Genomic DNA, 19937 nt, shown 5'->3' with positions numbered 1-19937 from the left:
TAGAGAGCATAGCTTGATCTCACCCCAGGTTGCCCAATCCAAAGGTGTTGATCTGACCACTAGCATTAGAACATTATGTACTTGTTAAAAATGTCAGCCCCAGGTTTCAATGCAGGTCTATGGAATCAGAATTTGGGGGAAGGGACATTTTTTAATGTTGGTGGGGTGAGAGTTAATTAAGTTTCTTTTCTTCTAAAATCAATTTTATTGAGCCATAGTTTACATACAATAAATGGAAGAAGTGAAAGTGTTAGTCACTCAGTTGTGTCCAACTCTTTGATCCCATGGACCTTGGCCCTCCAGACTCCTCTGTTCATGAGATTCTCCAGGCAGGAATAGTGGAGTGGGTACCCATTCCCTTCTCTTGAGTATCTTCCCAACCCAAGGATTGAACCCGGGTCTCCTGTATTGCAGGTGGATTCTTTACCATCTGAATCACCAGGAAGCCAATGAATGGAGCCACCAGAATCATATCTAAGATATGGAACATTTCTGTCACTCCATAGGTTCCTTCCTCTGCCTTTGGAGTCCCTTCTTCCCACCTTTGCTCTGTAGGCCACCATTTTCTGCTTCCAGCCACCAAAGATTAGTTTTGTCTATAGGGAATCAGGCAACATATCTTGTGTCTGGCTTCTTCCACTCAAAGTAGTATCTGCCATTTCTCCTTCTTGTTAGGTACATCAATAGTTGCTTCCTTCTAACTGCTTAGTATCCCTTTGTTTCGACCCACCATGATTTGCTTATCTATTTGCCTGTTGATAGAGTTTTCTGTGTCTTTAATTTGGGAACGTTATCATAAAAACCCAGCTCTCCCACGTTACAGGCAGATTCTTTACCACCTGAGCCACAGGGGAAGGAAGCCCAAGAATACTGGAGTGGGTAGCCTATCCCTTCTCCAGGGGATCTTCCTGACTCAGGAATTGAACCAGGGTCTCCTGCATTGCAGGCAGATTCCTTACCAGCTGAGCTACCAGGGAAGCTCTGATAATAATAATAATAATAATAATGATAGCTTTGAATATTTTTCTGCCAGTATTTGTATAGAAGAAATGTGTATACTGAATAAGATTCCCACTTGAGTTTTAGGGATACGAACCACTGATTCTTACCCTCTCTTCTTTTCTTTCTTATTCTGTGTCATTTTAGAGAACTGTAGGTTTTGTATCTGTATCAAACAGTGGATTTGCTGTGCAGTTATGGTTTCAGTGTAGCATTTATTCAATGCCACCTTTTTGGGGTAAATGTGTACCTTATCAATATTTGTTGTGTATTGTTTTAAGAACTCCCTATCTGCCTGACAGGGGGCTTCCCAGGTGGCACTAGTGGTAAAGAACCCGCCTGCCAGTTCAGGAGATGTGGGAGACTCAGGTTCGATCCTGGGTTGGAAAGATCCCCTGGAGGAGGGCATGGCAACCCACTCTGGTTTTCTTGCCTGGAGAATCCTGTGGACAAGGGAGCCTGGCGGGCTGCAGTCCATAGGATCACAAAGAGTTGGACATGACTGAAGAGACTTAGCACACACACCACACAACAACCTGAACGCCAGACTTATTCACAAATTCTCAAAGGCTATACATGAACTTCCCTGCTATAGGGATCCCTCTCAGACCTGTGTTGTGCTGTGGCAGGAGATTCAAGTCTAAGAAATTACTATTTGAGGTGGGGTTTTTTGTGTGGTTTAAGTGCTTGGTGCTATTGTGTGGAGAGGCCATCCAAGAATTGCAGGCTGCCCGACCTGGAAAACTGAATGATTTATAACCAGTTGGTGCTGCTGAAATTTGAAGGAGCCTCCATGGCAAGATTTAAAAAGTACTATTGAAAGAGTTGGCATTTGTAGGTGTAGCAGAATGCAGGAGTCTAGAGCCTGGACCTTTGGCAGTTGTAGTGGGTTACGAAGAGTTCCGAAGACACCTGGGCCAAAGGGAAGGCTGGTCTTGGATTGACAGTTGCTTTGCAATCAGGTCTGCTAAAGCTTTTTGAATATAAAGATGGAATGTTTACGGGGGTGAAATGGTAAGTCATAGTTGAAGGAGTTGACATTGACAAGGGAAAAATGGTCAGATAAAAAAATTCAGTGCAAAAGAAACAACCACTGACTGAATAGCTGATGAATAGCTCATGAAATAAACATCGATTAAAAATTATTCTGCTTGGAAACGTATACATTATAATAGGTAAAATAGATAGCCAATGGGAATTTGCTGTGACTCGGGGAACTCAAACCAGGGTTCTGTTTTGAGGGGTGGGATGGGGAGGGAGGGGACACAGATATATCTATGGCTGATTCATGTTGATGTTTGGCAGAAACCAACACAATGTTGTAGAGCAATTATCCTTCAACTAAAAATAAATACATTTAATTATAAAAAATTGTTATTCTGCATTTGTGCATGATTATTGGTGGCCTGCCAACGCTGAAGATGCAAGAGATGCAGGTTTGATTCCTGGGTTGGGAAGATGCCCTGGACTAGGAAATGGCAACCTGCTCCAATATTCTTCCGTGGAAAATTCCGTGGACAGAAGAGCCTGGGGGTCTATAGTCCATGAGGTCACAAAGAGCGTGGTCATAAAGAGCATGCGCACACACATACACACACTCTGATGGCTGAGACACACACCCACACCCATACACACCCTGATGGCTAGAGAGCTGGTGGCTCAGTCTTTAGGGAACTGAAAGATTTGTTGAAGATCTGATTATTTTTACTTTTTATTTATAGCAGAATCTCCCAAATTGCTATTTTCCTACCATGTCAGCATTATGTTTATTGAGGTTGATTTATTATTTTTTTGAGTCTATAGTGATTTCTTACTTGCTCTAAGGTAGTGATTTTTAACTCTGGCTGCAGGAGAGTTAAACAAAATCTAGATGCCCAGGCTGGGCAGTCCTATTCGATAGACTCTAGGTATTTTTAAAGTTCTTAAGTGGTTTCAACATAGAGTCATGGTATACCTCGTTTATTGTGAGTTCCCTCCTTCACTTGCTAAGTATAATTTACAAATCCTTGGCTTTTCTCCATGCTCTTCTGACAACAAAAACTACTTTATAACTTTATAAACATGAGCACTGTATTCTATACCACTTTGCTTTGTGTCCCCTTGGTAAGGAGAAATGATTACTTCTCTGGATTTGATTTCTTAATAGCAGGGAAGAGCTGGGTGCTGATGTGGCTCTTGGGTGAGAAAGTGAGCATAGCTTTCATTGTTAAGTACATAACTTTAGGAAATACAGAGGAATAAGAGGAAGAAAATAAGTCCTTTGCTGTCCCACCAGTCAACATTACAGTTAACATTTTGGTGTGTTTATACATGTGGCACACTTATACATACACAATGAGTTATTGCCGTACATACTGCTTCTTTCATTTTTTAAATTGCTTTTAATCCTTTTCATTCATTGTATCATTTTAGGAAATTGATATTGTTATATATTGCTGAGGTCTACCCTCTTAATGAACTTTTAGATGAACAGTACATTGTTGTTAGCTGCAACAGATCTCTATAACTTATAGAGATCTTCATCTTGCATAATAAACTTTATATCTGCTGAAAAGCAGCATCCTGCTTTCCCCTCTGTACCAGTTCCTGGCAACCACCATTCTACTCTCTGCTTCTGTAATTGACTGTTTCATATACGTCATACAAGTGGAATTGTGCAGTATTTGTCCTGTGACTGGTTTATTAATATAATACTGTTTTTTTTTTAAATACCAGTTTTTGTATATAACTTAGGGCACACATTTCCCCATGTCAGTCAGTATTTCTGTGCTATCTTTTTAATGACTATAGTGGCATTCCTCTGTAGGATCATACCATGGTTTTGGGCTTCCGTGGTGGCACAGTGTAAAAGAATCTGCCTGCCAGTGGAGGAGACGTAACTGATCCCTGGGTCGGTAGGGAAGATCCCTTGGAGAAGGAAATGGCAACCCATTCCAGTATTCTTGCCTGGGAAAGCCCATGGACAGAGGAACTTGGAAAGCTAGTCTGCAAAAGAGTCAGGCATGACTTGGCCACTAAATTGCAACAACAGTCTCTTGTATCACAGATGAATTTAATATTGGCTGTTGATTTCCTTTTCCAAGATTAAATAAAAGTATTAAGCAGGAATGATTGTTACATTATATGAAAGTGAAAGTTACTCAGTTGTGTCTGACATTTTGTGACGCCATGGACTGTAGCACACCAGGCTCCTCTGTCCACGGAATTCTCCAGGCAGGAATACTGGAGTGTGTAGCCATTCCCTTCTCCAGGGGATCTTCCTGACCCAGGAATCGAACCGAGATCTTCTGTTATATTATATGATTGACCTTTATTATTAATTTTTAAGCATCATTTACTCTGCATATGTTGGGGCATGTTTAATACAGGTGCTAAGTTCAGCACTGGGGATAGTGCCTCTTGTTCTGTACTTGTCTGGCTGAGCAGGTAGACATTATCTTGCTGTGTCGTAACCATCTTTATGGTTCCCAGATGCTATGATGAACTACGGTGATCAGAGGCCAGACTGATGGAGTTACCCCCTGAGGGAAATGGGTGAGATGAATGTGTTTGGAGGAACAGCATGTGCAAGGGCCGGAGGGCTAGGATCTGATGCCATCAAGGAATTAACTGAAAGATGGAAACCACAGCATAGCAGGATCAAGTTACATAGTAGGCTTCACAGTGGACCTGAAACCTCGTGAAGCAATTTGGGTGTCATTCTTTGGCTAATTAGGACACCATCAAATGGTATGGTAGTTTCTGTAGCATGGCCATTCCTGCTGCAGTAGAGCCATCAAGATGAAACAAACAGGAGGCTTTTGTGCTGTTGAGATGATGGTTTATGCAGTGGAAGTGCACATATTTGGGAGTTCTTGGTCTGAGGAGGGCAGGCTTAAGCTCTGGAGAAGGAGCTCTGCCATCTTAAAGCTTATGTCTTGTTTGTATAAGCATTGTTAGGACAGGAATACTGATTTAAAGTTTGAGTTCTGCTGCTGCACTGCTTATAACTGGGTGTCCTTTGGCAAGTTACTTTTAATTTCTCTGAAGCTCAGTTTCCACTTTTATAGAGTTAGTGTGCCTGTCAAGTAGTAATTTTTGTTTATGTAATGAGAGGTAAGAGATGTCTCTGGCACACATGGACACATAGCTGGAAAACTACTGTCATTATTTTCATTTTCATTATTGATGAATCAGACCTTTTATCCCTCAGCCCCGTCTTTCCCCTTGTCTTGGGTTCAGGGGCAAGATAGCACTTGTTCAGTCGCTCAGTCGTATCCGACTCTTTGTGACCCCATAGACTGAAGCCCACCAGGCTTCCCTGTCCTTAACTGTCTCCTGGAGTTTGCTTAAGTTCATGTCCATTGAATGAGTGATGCAGCATGCAGACAGCATGGGCTTGCTTGTTCTCTTTGTTTTGCACAGAGTAGGAAGAAGGGTCAATTAGGCACTGGGGGAGGACACTTTCCCATTTCAGGTTTTTTGGCAGATTTTGCCTTCGGTTTTACCACAAATTCTAACATAGACCCTAAACGTCACTGTTTAAAATCTTTTGCTGTGTTTGCCTTTGGGCCTTGGCATTTCCCCACTTGAAAGTTCAACTCTACACATAAAAGACTCTCATCTCAGGTTAGTGCGTGGTTTCTGGCCTTGAGGCTGTCTTCATAAGTCTTGAGTACTTGGCTGTTGAGTGCTTTGTCATTTTGGGACTTTCAAGAATATATTTTTATTTTCAGTGGTCACCGTCTTCTCCTTTTCTTCCTCTTCTTCTTCCCTCCATTTGTCCATCTTGGACTTTGCAGCCCTCTGCCCCAAAACCTTTCTCAAACTTCCTGCCCTATACTTTCTTTGGCCCCAAAACCTTTTATGCTCACTTGGGTCTACGTCTTTAGGGCTTTCCAAAGGCTGATGTTCTGTAATAGACAGGCAAAAAGGAGTGGATGGGTCCCCTCAGTATAGCTTGTTGTTGTTGTTCAGTCGCCCAGTCGGGTCCCACTCTTTGCAACCCCATGGAGTGCAGCACGCCAGGCTTCCTTGTCCTTCACTATCTCAAACTCATGTCCACTGCGTTGATGATCCATACAACTGCCTTCTCCCCTGCCCTCAGTCTTTACCAGCATCAAGGTCTTTTTCAGTAAGTTGACTCTTAGCATCAGAATGCCAAAGGATTAGAGCTTCAGCTTCAGCCCTTCCAATGAATATTCAAGGTTGTTTGCCTTTAGCATTGACTAGTTTGATCTCCCTGCTGTCCAAAGGACTCTCAAGAGTCTTCTCCAACACCACAGTTTGAAAGCATCAGTTCTTTGGTGCTCGGCCTTCTTATTGGTCCAGTTGTCACAACCATACATGACTACTGGAAAAACCTTTGACTAGATGAATCTTTGTTAGCAATGTGATGTCTCTGCTTTTTAATCCACTGCCTAGGTTTGTCATAGCTTCTCTTCCATGGAGCAAGTGTCTTTTAATTTCATGGCTGCAGACACCATCCACAGTGATTTTGGAGTCCAAGAAAATAAAGTCTGTCACTGTTTGCATTTTTCCCCTCTCTATTTGCCATGAAGTGATGGGGCCGGACGCCATGATCTTAATTTTTTGTATGTTGAGTTTTAAGTCAGCTTTTTCAGTCTCCTCTTTCACCTTCATCAAGAGGCTCATTAGTTCCTCTTTACTTTCTGCTGTTAGGGTGGTGTCATCTGGATATCTGAGGTTATTGATATTTCTCCCTGCAATCATGATTCCAGCTTGTGCTTCATCCAGCCCAGCATTTCATATGATATACTCTGAATATGTTAAATAAGCAGGGTGACAGTATACTGCCTTGATGTACTCCTTTCCCAATTTTGAACCAACCTATTGTTCTATGTCCAAGTCTAACTGTTGCTTCTTGACCTGTATACAGGTTTCTGAGGAAGCAGGTAAGGCCGTCTGGTATCCCCATCTCTTTCCAGAGTTCCTTGTGATCCACACAAAGGCTTTAGTGTAGTCAGTGAAGCAGAAATAGATGTTTTTCTGGGATTCCCTTGTTTTTTCTATGATCAAGTGGATGTTGGTAATTTTATCTCTGGTTTCTCTACCTGTTTTAAATCTAGCTTGTGCATCTACACTTAAGGCTTCCCTGGTGGCTCAGTTGGTAAATAGTCTGTTGCAATGCGGGTGACCTGGCTTTGATCCCGGGGTTGGGAAGATCCCCTGGAGAAGGAAATGGCAACCCAGTCCAGAGTTCTTGCCTGGAGAATTCCATGGACAGAGGATCCTGGTGGGCTACAGTCCATGGGGTCACAAAGAGTCTGACATGACTGAGCGACTGACTTTACTTTTGTACACCTGGAAGTTCTTGATTCACATACTGTTGAAGCCTAGCTTGAAGATTTTGAGCATTACCTTGCCTAGCATGTGAGGTAGGTACAATTGTGCAGTAGTTGTAACATTCTTTGGCCTTGTGCTTCTTTGGGATTGGAATGAAAACTGACCTTTTCGAGCCCTGTGGCCACTGCTGAGTTTTCCAAATTTACTGGTATACTGAGTACAGCACTTCAACAGCATCATCTTTAAACAGCTCAGCTGGAAATGCATAACCTCCACTAGCTTTGTTTATAGTAATGCTTCCTAAGGCCCACTTGACTACACACTCCAGGAAGCTTGTAAGGGTCAGTTAAACATTGGGTAGAGAAATGGAGTACAGAGTACTTGATGAAAGTGGTCTTGTCCAGATGGAATTTTACCCCTCTCTGTTTCTGGTGATGAGGGCCAATGGGAAGGGTTGGCTCCTGCAGTGGACGTATACATCTGAAACAAACATGAAGATAAAATTAGCCTAGTAAAATAAATGTATTCTACACTAAAGTCCTATGTTTTAGCTAAAGTTTACATGGGTTTAGTTCAGTTCAGTTGTTCAGTCATGTTCGACTCTGTGACTGCATGGATTGCAACATGCCAGGCTTCCCTGTCCATCACCAACTCATGGAGCTTGCTCAAACTCATGTCCATTGAGTTGGTGATGCCATCCAACCATCTCATCCTCTGTCGTCTCCTTCTCCTGCCTTCAGTCTTCCCCAGCAAGTAGAATAAATGTATTCTACATTAAAGTTCTTTCATTTCCCCTAACTTGGGTAAGTGTAGATTTGAAAGCTCTGCTGGCATGCATATGGCAGTGGGGCTGGATGTACAGCAAAGAGGTTATGGTCCCTCTGGATGTGACTCTATGGCAAGTAGTCTTATAAAGACCCAACAGTTTTCACCATCCTCTTTGCTTGTCCTATCTTCTGGAAAACATAAGGTCTTGGCCCTGGTAAAAATCTGTCAGGGTCTCTTCAGGCATATTTTATTAATACATTTAGGTATGGTTGTTGTCACACTCTTTTTTTGTTCAGATCTTGGAAAACTGATGGATGGCAGTGGCCAAATCACAATGTAGAAGACTGATGGATTTGGTTACATAAAAATAAAAACAATTCTAAAAGATCATTCATAGAATTTGCGAGCAAGCAAAACCCTGGACTAAGATATTTGCATCAAATATAACAAAAAAGTATTATCTATCCTATGCATTCTACAGAATCTTTAGCAGCACACCTGGCCTCCACTTACTAGATACTAGTAGCAATTTTCCCGGAGAAGGCAATGGCACCCCACTCCAGTCCTCTTGCCTGGAAAATCCCATGGACAGAGGAGCCTGGTGGGCTGCAATCCATGGGGTGGCTAAGAGTCGGACACGACTGAGCGACTTCACTTTCTCTTTTCACTTTCATGCATTGGAGAAGGAAATGGCAACCCACTCCAGTGTTCCTGCCTGGAGAATCCCAGGGACAGAGGGGCTGCTGTCTATGGGGTCGCACAGAGTCGGACACGACTGAAGCATCTTAGCAGCTTAGCAGCAGCAGCAGCAGTTATCTCCCAGTTGTGATGACCAAAAGTGTCTTCAGACATTGCCAGATATCCCCTGGAGGGAAAAAAAAAAATCACTCCTCACTGAGAGCCACTGCTTTAAAGAGTCATGGATGAGATGTGAACAAGAATGCAGAATGTGGATGAACAGTTAAACCGAAAGAGCCACCTCAAAAATTTTTGTGTTTGTGTACCTAGCTCTATCCCATTGCGGCAACTTGACATTCTGGCAGCTATTTCTATTATTTTTCCTTTTTGCCCTTTAACTGTTGAATTCTCCAATTTTGTGTTTTCTTGTTTATATTTCTGTTTTTCTCCAGCCTATCTAAAGTATTTGTTGGTTGAGGTGTCTTAAGAAAATTTCCTAAACAGAAGGTTTTCTACTTGTCTTTCCAAACTTCTTGTAGGGCTGCCTTCTCATTTGCAGGACAACTTGTCTGGCTTATTCATTCTCTGTGGGAAGTTAATTGACGCTAAGATCTGACATTGTTCTAACCTGAGAGCCAGTGAAGGTTTCCTGTCCCTTCTCCCCTCTACCTGCATGTGGTATTTTTTTTTTCTATCTTAGGGAATTCCCTGGTGGTCCTGTGGCTAAGACTCCACACTTTCACTGCTGAAGGTTCAGGTTCAGTCGCTGGTTGGGGAGCTAAGATCCATTCATTCCTAGTACGTTGGCTGTGGCTGAGCTGTCTAGTATGATCACCGCTAGCCAAACTTAAATTTGATACAAATAAAGGTTCAGTTTCTGTATCTGCACTAGTTACATTTTAAAAATAATTTTATTTATTTATTTATGGTTGCGCTGTATCTTTGTTGCTGTGGGCTTTTCTCTAGTTATTGCAAGAGGGGGCTACTCTAGTTGCTGTGTGGGGGCTTCTCCTTGTGCCGCTTGTCTTGTTGTGGAGCACAGGCTCCAGGGTGCACAGGCTGCAGCAGTTGTAGCTCCCAGGCTCTAGAGCACAGGCTCAGTAATTGTGGCACAGTCTTAGTTGCCTCGCGGCATGTGGAATCTTCCCGGACCAGGGATCACACCCGTGTCTCCGGCATTAACAGTTGGGTTCTTTACCACTGAGCCCCCAGGGAAGACTTGCGCTTGTCACATTTTAAGTGCTTAGTATCCTGTGACTAGTGACGAATGTATTGGACAAGACAGATGTAGGATATTTCCATCATTGTAGAAAGGTTCTGTTGGATAGTGCTGGACTAAAAGATAGATACTGTAATGCATGTCAAAGAAATGCCTCTTCTATTTTTTTCCTCCCTAGTATTCTAATATTTTTGATAGTCAATTTTGGTGGTCCCCCTCTCCAGAGGGTGGTTCAGAATCTGAATGACTATAAATGAAAGTGGATGAGGACTTGAAAAGTGATTAAGTAATGAGTTTTTTAATGCTATGCTATGCTAAGTCACTTCAGTCGTGTCCGACTCTGTGTGACCCCATAGACGGCAGCCCACCAGGCTTCCCCGTCCCTGGGATTCTCCAGGCAAGAACACTGGAGTGGGTTGCCATTTCCTTCTCCAATGCATGAAAGTGAAAAGAGAAAGTGAAGTCGCTCAGTCGTGTCCGACTCTTAGCAAACCCCATGGACTGCAGCCCACCAGGCTCCTCCATCCATGGGATTTTCCAGGCAAGAGTACTGGAGTGGGGTGCCATTGCCTTCTCTGGAGTTTTTTTAATGTTTGGATATAATTGTACTCTGACTTTCCTGTGCAGGAAATACAATGTCTGTGTGTCTTATGTTGTTTGTATGCTTGACATGATTTGGCTGCTTTCTCTTTTTCTAGGTGCTAAGAAATGGCACTTGTGGGGCTCATCTCTGCCTGAGAATCGGCACTGGAAGAGCTGACTCTGATCTGGGCTCCTTGTATTGACAAGCCTTAACTTCCAACCACTTCAGTCCCCAAGCTACTCTTTTTCTCTTAATGATGGGTATTGGTAAGAACACTACATCCAAATCCATGGAGGCTGGAAGTTCAGCTGAAGGCAAATATGAAGATGAAGCGAAGCACCCGTCTTTCTTTACTCTTCCGGTAACAGCATTCCCTGTCTTCCTTTCTTGTTAAGTCACTCTAAAGTAGTTTCTGCATTGAATAGGATTAACATTAATACTTCTGTTCTCAGTGAAAGTTAAGGCGATTGAAGAGCAAATGCTTTTCACACAAGATAGTCTTTGGGAACCCTGTTGTCTGACAGTGGTTTTAGCCTTGCTCTCTGCCTAGAGTCAGGGCTTTCCTAGTGGCTCAGAGGGTAAAGCGTCTGCCTGTAAAGCGGGAGACCTGGGTTTGATCCCTGGGTTGAGAAGATCCCCTGGAGAAGGAAATGGCAACCCACTCCAGTATTCTTGCCTGGAGAATCCCATGGACAGAGAAGCCTGGTAGTCTACAGTCCATGGGGTCGCAGAGTCGGACTCAACTGAGTGACTTCACTCACTCACTGCCTAGAGTCACCTGCTGGGATTAATTCCAAGAAGGAAGCATGCCTTGCTGTGAACACTGTAAAACTGGCCCAGTGTTCACTGTGCACTAGAGGGTGTTGAAGGCTTAATTTTATCTCCAAAAATGTGTTTTTATGAAATAATCTGTGACCCAACTTCAGACTTGGATTTCAAGGTGGGAGGATGAATGAGTGCATTCATTGTTTGGAACCCAAATGTCCATGACTTATATTATGGTAATAGCATCCAAGATAGAGATATTTTACCTGGATAAGTGATATCAGATAAGTCGGATAAGGTTGATGACACACATTCATTATATTCAGTGCTAATATTTTTTTTCAGATGTAGGATTATGACTTGATGTGTGTAAAGATACCTAAAGTGTTGGTTTAAAAAAGAAAAAAGCTCTTTAGAGGGATCTTGCCTCAGGTTTTTTTCCCCTTAGTATTAGAAATGGTAATATCAAGAATACCATTCTAGGATTCTTTAAAACAGGGTCCTGGAATTTGCCTTGCTGCAAATACCCAGTAAGAAAGATATGAACACAGCATCTTTAAGTACATTGGTTGACCAAATCTGCAGTTATATTTTGATTTTTACTCTGTGAAATCAGGGAGATTTTCCACTGATTTTGTAAGTGGTGTTACTTGTTTTCTTTCTTCAAAGTAAAAATTTCTGTTATACTGAAGGCTTATCTAGAGCAACAGAGAAATCAGGTTTCCAGGTTTAAACTAGAGCATCTTTGAAAAATGAAAAGGAAAGTTCATGCCTGGGTTTTGACTTGTCTCTTCTGCACCATTTGCTCAGCAGACCATTTACCCTGCCCTACTCTACTTGAGAGACAAAAACTTTAGTTCACTTGAGTCTGCTTTGTCATTATGGTTTAGAGATTTAGGCTTATTTTAGCATTCAGGTTGTGATAGTGCACAATTAGCAGTTAAATTCACCAATATATGTTATCAGTTTTCATATTCACTGTTGTTTTTTGTGTCCCTCTTCTCTGTTCACTTGTCTTTTAAACCATACCAAGGGTCTATGAATGGCCACTGTCTTTGTGTGTTTGCACTTCTGAAAACAACTGTATGTTGCTCTGAATTCTTGAATGGACTTCTCTTAACTGTACAGTACAGCCTCCCATTCTATCTCCATTTTTCTTTAACTGCTTTCTTATGATTTGTAAGTCTTTTTCTAGTGCTTCCTTCTGGCTGGATTCCCCAGTGTTATTTTTCAGTTTATTAATTCTTTGTGTACAGTTGTGTGTTTATATTGAACTTTTATTGCCATGATTGTATTTCTTATTTCTAAAGTTACTATTCAGTTTGTATCTGCCTATTTTTAGTTCTTAATTTCTTATATGTATGTGTTTTTAAATGTTTGTGCATTTTAAAATGTACAAATGACCCTAATGTACTATTTTTCTCATTGTTCTATTATACTTTCATCTGGTGTGAAATCCTCTTGTTTCTTTTGATATTTTCTTCTCTCTCCCTGCCACTCCCTGCTTCTCTCTCTATAGTTTTGCCTTTTCTTTTCCTGGATCCAGTCCAGAACCTGGTCTTACAGTGGGAGGTCTTCCCGTCTTCCCCCGGTGGTACAGACCATAGCATGAAGGAGTGAGGAGACCTGCTGGCCCTTGTGTACCGCCTGATTCTGGCCCTCCCCTTATGCAGGGACCCCTGAGCCCCTGTTTCCCCATGGAAGTTGCCTGACCAAGGTCTTCTGGGCCCAGAGCTTCTTGGGTCCCAACGTCCACCCATTCATTGTTTTATGTTTCTTGTATTCTAAAAGACTTGTCAGTTTCTAGCCTTGCCTGTTTGGAGGTTTTCCAAATGCCATTGTTTTTTTAGGGGTGCAGTTGGGAAGGAGAATTCCTCAAAGCCTTAATTTCCAGATTCATTTTCACCAGGAGTACAACAAGAACATGGGAGCTGGGAATATAAATATACTGTGTAGTTAGACTTAAAAATAATGTGAATATAAAGTTAATTTAACACTCGAGCAGTTTCATTTAGAGATGTTATAGAATTTTTACTTTATTCTTTGGCTATAAAAGTTAAGCATTAAAAAGGGAGAAGAAATAGAGGAGTAATAGAGTTGAAATCAAAGGGATTGAGCTACTGGGAAGGATGTGACATACCAAGGGGAGAAGCTGTAAAAATCAGCACATGAGCCACCAGGATGCCATAGAACAGGGATGCCAAGAAGTGTGTTAACATGGGCTCCCTCAGAGCGTATAAGAAAATAGAATATGAAATAAAAGAAGGAAAACCAATGAAAACAAAAGCTTATCCAAAAATGTTCATGAAGAAATAGTTCATGTGTTGGAATTTGAGGTTGTAGAAAGTTTTGTTAGAAAATATTTTGTAATATAATAAAAACAGGAACAGTATGCCGCCCTTATTTAATCACTAGTTAAATTACTTACTCTAAGAAAACTGAAAAAATAAGGTAGAAGACCATTTGAAAATATTTGTTATTATTTATTTGCTGTGCTGGTTCTTGCTGTGTGTGGGGGATCTTTGATTTCCGTTGCAGCATGCAAACTGTTAGTTGCATCACGTGGGCTCTAGTTGCCTGACTAGGGGATCAGGCCTGGCTCTTGCATTGAGCATGTGGAGTCTTAGCCGGTGGAGCATCCTAGTGGGATTTTGAATCTCATTTTGAATGACTTGTTGTTGATAGGGCAGAGATAGGGGGTTAGGTTGGAGCCGGTCCCTTTTTGATACCCAGTTGGTGGGATTATTTTGGTCACTGCCTCTCTGCTCTTAGGACATGCATCTGTCTCTCCTTCCTCATTCAGAGACCACAGGGTCTGCACACTAATTTCATAGAATCTGATAGTCTTAGAGTTGAAAGTGGCTTTAGAACTTTCGTAGTGGTTCTGTGGGAAGGTGAAATGTAGGGCTTTGCCCAAAGCATCTAGCTAACATGATGTGTTAAGTTTATCAGTTGGATCACACAGGCTCTTGTCCCCAAAGAGTTCATAGCCAGGTGAGCAAGACAGGGGCTGCACATGCATTGATCATCTGAGTTTCACTGATGTTCCTGGGGATAGTCTTCCAAATAAAGAGTTGGGAGCGGTGGTGATTTAACTGCTGTAGTTGATGCTCCAGTGGGAGCAGTGGTGAAAAGTGATACTCAGTTTTGTTTCTTACAGCTATTTGTCAGTGTTAGCATCTGACTGACTTTGTGGTTCTGGTTGTGGTTTTGTTTTCTTTTCCCTAAAATGTGGCCCCTCAGTGCATTTGAGAAATGGTGTTTCGGATTAGAAGGTTAGTCCTCCTAAGAGAATCTCTAAGCCAGTTTCAAATATAGGTGATTTTTTTTCTTCTGACTATATTCTCTCATGGAAAATGTGATTGCATTAGAAAAAGCCAGGTGTGGGGAAAGGCAAGGGATGTTGAGGTGGGGAGAGGACCCTTGGCTATGTTGGTCTCTGGATGCAGTGGCAGCTGAAATGGACCCTGAAGTGAAAGGAGGCAGGGTCAGAACATGTCAGGATAGTGCAGGGGAAGGGAGCAATCTGAGGCAAGTCAGGGGTAGAAGAGTAAAGGTGTGGAGGATGGTGTCAGAACAGTAGGCTGGAAGCTGAGATTCCAGGTAGCTCCTGAATGATTGGCTAAAAAGTTTAGAACTTTATAGTCTATCAGTAAAAAGCTCTCCCAAGAGTTTTGACTAGGGGAATAACCTAAAAGGTTGCACTTTAGAACACACTGGAGTTGGGCACAATTAGACAAAGAGAAGTGTCATTTTAGTCAATGCTGGCTTCTGTAACAATTTACCATAGACTGGGTGACTTAAGGGTTTTCCTCGTGGCTCAGACAGTAAAGAATCCTCCTGCAATGCAGGAAGCCTGGGTTCGATCCCTGGGTCAGGAAGATCCTCTGGAGAAGGAAATGGCTACCCACTCCGGTATTCTTACCTGAAGAATTCCATGGACAGAGAGGAGCCTGGTGGGCTACAGTCCATGGGGTCTTAAAAGAGTCAGATACAACTGAGTGACTAACACTTCCACAGACATTTCTTTCTTACAGTTTTGTTGGAGTCAGGGAAGAACAAGATCAAGGTACTAGCAGATTTGATTCTTGATGGGGATTCTTCTTGGCTTGCAGATAGCTGCCTTCTCACAGGATCCTGACAAGACTGAGAGAAGAAGCTCTGGTGTCTCTTCTTAAAAGAATACTAAGCCTGTTATGGGGGTTCTACCCTTAAGACATTATCTAAATTGAATTACCTTTCAAAGGCCCTACCTTCTAATCATCTTGGGAGTTAAGGCTTCAACATAATGAATTTTAGGGGGACAAAACATTCAGTCCATAACAGATATCTGTTGTAGTTCTCATTTAGCAAGTATTTATTGAACACATTCTGTATTAGAGATGGCCCATATCTATGCATAAAACCTTCCAATTTACTTTTTGCCCTCAAGTAGTGGGTGAACTGGAGAAGGCAATGGCACCCCACTCCAGTATTCTTGCCTGGAAAATCCCATGGATGGAGGAGCCTGGTAGGCTGCAGTCTATGGGGTCGCTCAGAGTCGGACACGACTGAGAGACTTCACTTGCACTTTTCACTTTCATGCATTGGAGAAGGAAATGGCAACCCATTCCAGTATTCTTGCCTGGAGAATCCCAGGGACGGGGAGCCTGGTGGGCTGCCGTCTCAGGGGTTGCACAGAGTCGAACACGACTAAAGCGACTTAGCAGCAGCAGCAGCAGCAGTGGGTGAGCAGAAGCAGTAAGTGGACAGTTCCAGCACAGTAGAGTGAGCATTGCAGTAGGAATTCCTGGAGCATACAGTTGGGCTGACTAGAAGGGCCCTGCGGAAAAGGCAATGGCAACCCACTCCAGTACTCTAGCCTGGAAAATCCCATGGACGGAGGAGCCTGGTAGTCTGCAGTCTATGGGGTCGCTCAGAGTCGGATACGACTGAGCGACTTCACTTGCACTTTTCACTTTCATGCACTGGAGAAGGAAATGGCAGCCCATCCAGTGTTCTTGCCTGGAGAATCCCAGGGACGGTGGAGCCTGGTGGCTGCCGTCTATGGAGTTGCACAGAGTCAGACACGACTGAAGCGACTTAGCAGCAGAAGGGCCCTGGACTCATTTGGGGAAAACTGGTTGGGGTGAAGACAGGTTAGGACAGGGAGAGTCAGGGAGGCTTCGGAGATACCAAAGTCTTAAGTGTGGGTAAATGCAGCAGGAATGGAGATGAGGCTGATAGAAGAGATGCTGAGGAGATTTTGAGAGCTGAGAGAGAGGAGAAAGTTAAGGGTGACATTTAGATTTATATAAAGGGAACCTGGTTGTGTGATGGAACCTTTGCAGAAAAGAAGGAGTACAGGGAAAATCATAGGTTTGGAGGATGGGGGAAGATAGAAGATAATGGATTGCATTTGAGAAATTGTGGATTTGAGATGCTGATGAAATTCCTGCAGACACTGGGGCCATGGAACTTGAAGCACAGAGAAGCAGGAGTGAAATAATAATAATAAATTCTCTTAAACACATGGGGTTACGGTGGCTGCTGGCTGAATCCAAAGAGAGCTGGCATGGGAAGAAAGGAGAGTTGAGAATCTCGCTGTTGGAGATGCCAGCCTGTGGGCGTCTTAGAGCACTGGGACAAGGACATCACTGCCTGCCAGGGCCTTACTTCATCTTGGCTTTCCAAAATGTAAACATAGAAAAGTAACCAATAGGGCAGCTCTGTATTTGTTTTTTTCTCTAGATCTGTGCCACCTCTAGATTCTCTAGGTCTTGTGCTACTAGCACAGTAGCTGCTAGCCATATCTGGCGATTTAAATGCAAATTAATTAAAATTAGATAAAATACAAGTCCAGTCTCTCAGTTGGACTAGTCAACTTTTTTTTTTTTTTTAATTTGTTAGCTGATCAAGCCCTTCCTAGACTCTAAAATTCAGGCTCTTATTTCCTTGTTTGCTTTGGAGTTAGAAGTTGGGCCTCAGGCTGGCTAAGACATCTAGAGGCCAGTGTGCTGGAGTGCAGGGAGGTGGGACAGTGGGAACAAAGCTGGCTGTTACTCAGAACCAGGTTTGGTGATGGTCTCAGGAATGGGTTGCTGGGGGTACAGGTGTTCAAGATCTCGGGGCATCCTATGTTAGATAATTGTTTCCTCAAACGTTACAAGTGCTGATTTTTTCAAAAACAATTCCTATGGAAGGAAATAAATGAAAATTTATTTTATTCTTAAAATAAAACAAAGACTCATGACAATAATGAGAGAGTAAGCCATACATAGAGGAAGAATAATGAATAAATCACATTAAAATCAAGAGACATGCAAAGCCCCAAGGTTCATAGAAATTAGGTCATATGTTCAGTTCAGTTCAGTCACTCAGTCGTGTCCAACTCTTTGCGACCCCATGAATCACAGCACTCCAGGCCTCCCTGTCCATCACCAACTCCCGGAGTTCACTCAGACTCATGTCCATCGAGTCAGTGATGCCATCCAGCCATCTCATACGCTGTCATCCCCTTCTCCTGCCCCCAATGCCTCCTAGCCAGTGAGTCAACTCTTCGCATCAGGTGGCCAAAGTATTGGAGTTTCAGCTTCAGCATCATTCCTTCCAATGAACACCCAGGACTGATATCCTTTAGGGTGGACTGGTTGGATCTCCTTGCGGTCCAAGGGACTCTCAAGAGTCTCTCCAACACCACAGTTCAAAAGCATCAATTCTTCGGCGCTCAGCTTTCTTCACAGTCCAACTCTCACATCCATACATGACCACTGGAAAAACCATAGCATCGACTAGATGGACCTTTGTTGGCAAAGTAATATCTCTGCTATGTTCAGAGTTGATATTACATAGGAGAAAGATAGTAAAAGAGCTTCTCTATATCCCAGGGAAATCTTGTTAGGCAAGTTTGTGTGCTTTTAGAGGTAGGGTGCGACGCTCAATATGCCAGCAAATTTGGAAAACTCAGCAGTGGCCACAGGACTGGAAAAGGTCAGTTTGCATTCCAATCCCAAAGAAAGGCAATGCCAAAGAATGCTCAAACTGCCGCAAAATTGCACTCATCTCACATGCTAGTAAAGTAATGCTTAAAATTCTGTAAGCCAGGCTTCAGCAATACGTGAACCATGAACTTCCAGATGTTCAAGCTGGTTTTAGAAAAGGCAGAGAAACAAGAGATCAAATTGCCAACATCAGCTGGATCATGGAAAAAGCAAGAGAGTTTCAGAAAAACATCTATTTCTGTTTTATTGACTATGCCAAAGCTTTTGACTGTGTGGCTCACAAGGAACTGTGGAAAATTCTGAAAGAGATGGGCATACCAGACCACCTGAGCTGCCTCTTGAGAAACCTGTATGCAGGTCAGGAAGCAACAGTTAGAACTGAACATGGAACAACAGACTGGTTCCAAATAGGAAAAGGAGTACGTCAAGGCTGTATACTGTCACCCTGCTTATTTAACTTCTGTGTAGAGTACATCATGAGAAATGCTGGGCTGGAAAAAGCACAAGCTGGAATCAAGATTGCCTGGAGAAATATCAATAACCTCAGATATGCAGATGACACCACCCTTATGGCAGAAAGTGAAGAAGAACTAAAGAGCCTCTTGATGAAAGTAAAAGAGGAGAGTGAAAAAGTTTGCTTAAAGCTCAACATTCAGAAAACTAAGATCATGGCATCCAGTCCCATCACTTCATGGGAAATAGATGGAGAAGCAGTGTCAGACTTTATTTTTGGGGCTCCAAAATCACTGCAGATGGTGATTGCAGCCATGAAATTAAAAGACGCTTACTCCTTGGAAGGAAAGTTATGACCAACCTAGACAACATATTAAAAAGCAGAGACATTACTTTGCCAACAAAGGTCCATCTAGTCAAGGCTATGGTTTTTCCAGTAGTCATGTATGGATGTGAGAGTTGGACTGTGAAGAAAGCTGAGCACTGAAGAATTGATGCTTTTGACCTGTGGTGTTGGAGAAGACTCTTGAGAGTCCCTTGGACTGCAAGGAGATCTAACCAGTCCACCCTAAAGGAGATCAGTCCTGGGTGTTCATTGGCAGGACTGATCCTGAAGCCGAAACTTGAATACTTTGGCCACCTGATGCGAAGAGCTGACTTTTGGAAAAGACCCTGATGCTGGGAAAGATTGAGGGTAGGAGGAGAAGGGGACGACAGAGGACGAGATGGTTGGATAGCATCACTGACTCAATGGAAATGGGTTGGGTGGACTCTGGGAGTTGGTGATCTACAGGGAGGCCGGCGTGCTGCGATTCATGGAATTGCAAAGAGTCAGACATGACTGAGTGACTGAACTGAACTCAGCTGAGGATGTGTGTAAGGAATGAATGTAGACCAGCACGAAATCAGAACCAGAAACAAACAGAAGTCTTAAAGAACTGCCATACCCTAAGGACACTGGCCAGGAAGCACAGCCAGGAAGTGGTTTACTGTGCAGTTCCCCTGTGTTGCTAGCTCCTATATCTTCTGAACCTGGAAGGACATCCAAGGAAAACTAAGTAAATAGGTTGAACTTACTGTTGGCATAGAGTGATGATACAGTCTAGTGTTTCCACTGAGCCTTAAGTTTTTGTTTTTTTCTCCTTCTAACAGGCTCTGTGAGAGTATTTGAAAACTTGGCACCTCTCTTGGGTGCCAAGAATAGATC

At 42.8% G+C, this 19937-nt stretch overlaps 1 protein-coding gene across 2 annotated transcripts in view; it reads left to right on the top strand.

Moving 5' to 3' along the window:
• The window catches only part of SLC23A2 (solute carrier family 23 member 2), a 143982-nt gene that overhangs the window by 43945 nt on the left and 80100 nt on the right, over positions 1-19937 (top strand). For both annotated transcript variants that reach the window (XM_061436583.1, XM_061436584.1), the window contains exon 2: positions 10648-10893. In XM_061436583.1, coding sequence (XP_061292567.1) covers positions 10786-10893 — 108 coding nt within the window. In that variant the 5' untranslated portion in view covers positions 10648-10785. The remainder of the gene's footprint in view (positions 1-10647; positions 10894-19937) is intronic.

The sequence above is a fragment of the Bos javanicus genome, chromosome 13 (assembly GCF_032452875.1).
Source record: "Bos javanicus breed banteng chromosome 13, ARS-OSU_banteng_1.0, whole genome shotgun sequence".
Taxonomy (NCBI): Eukaryota; Metazoa; Chordata; class Mammalia; order Artiodactyla; family Bovidae; genus Bos; species Bos javanicus.
Note: the sequence above shows the minus strand (reverse complement) of the source record. Positions and strands in the feature narration are given on the sequence as shown.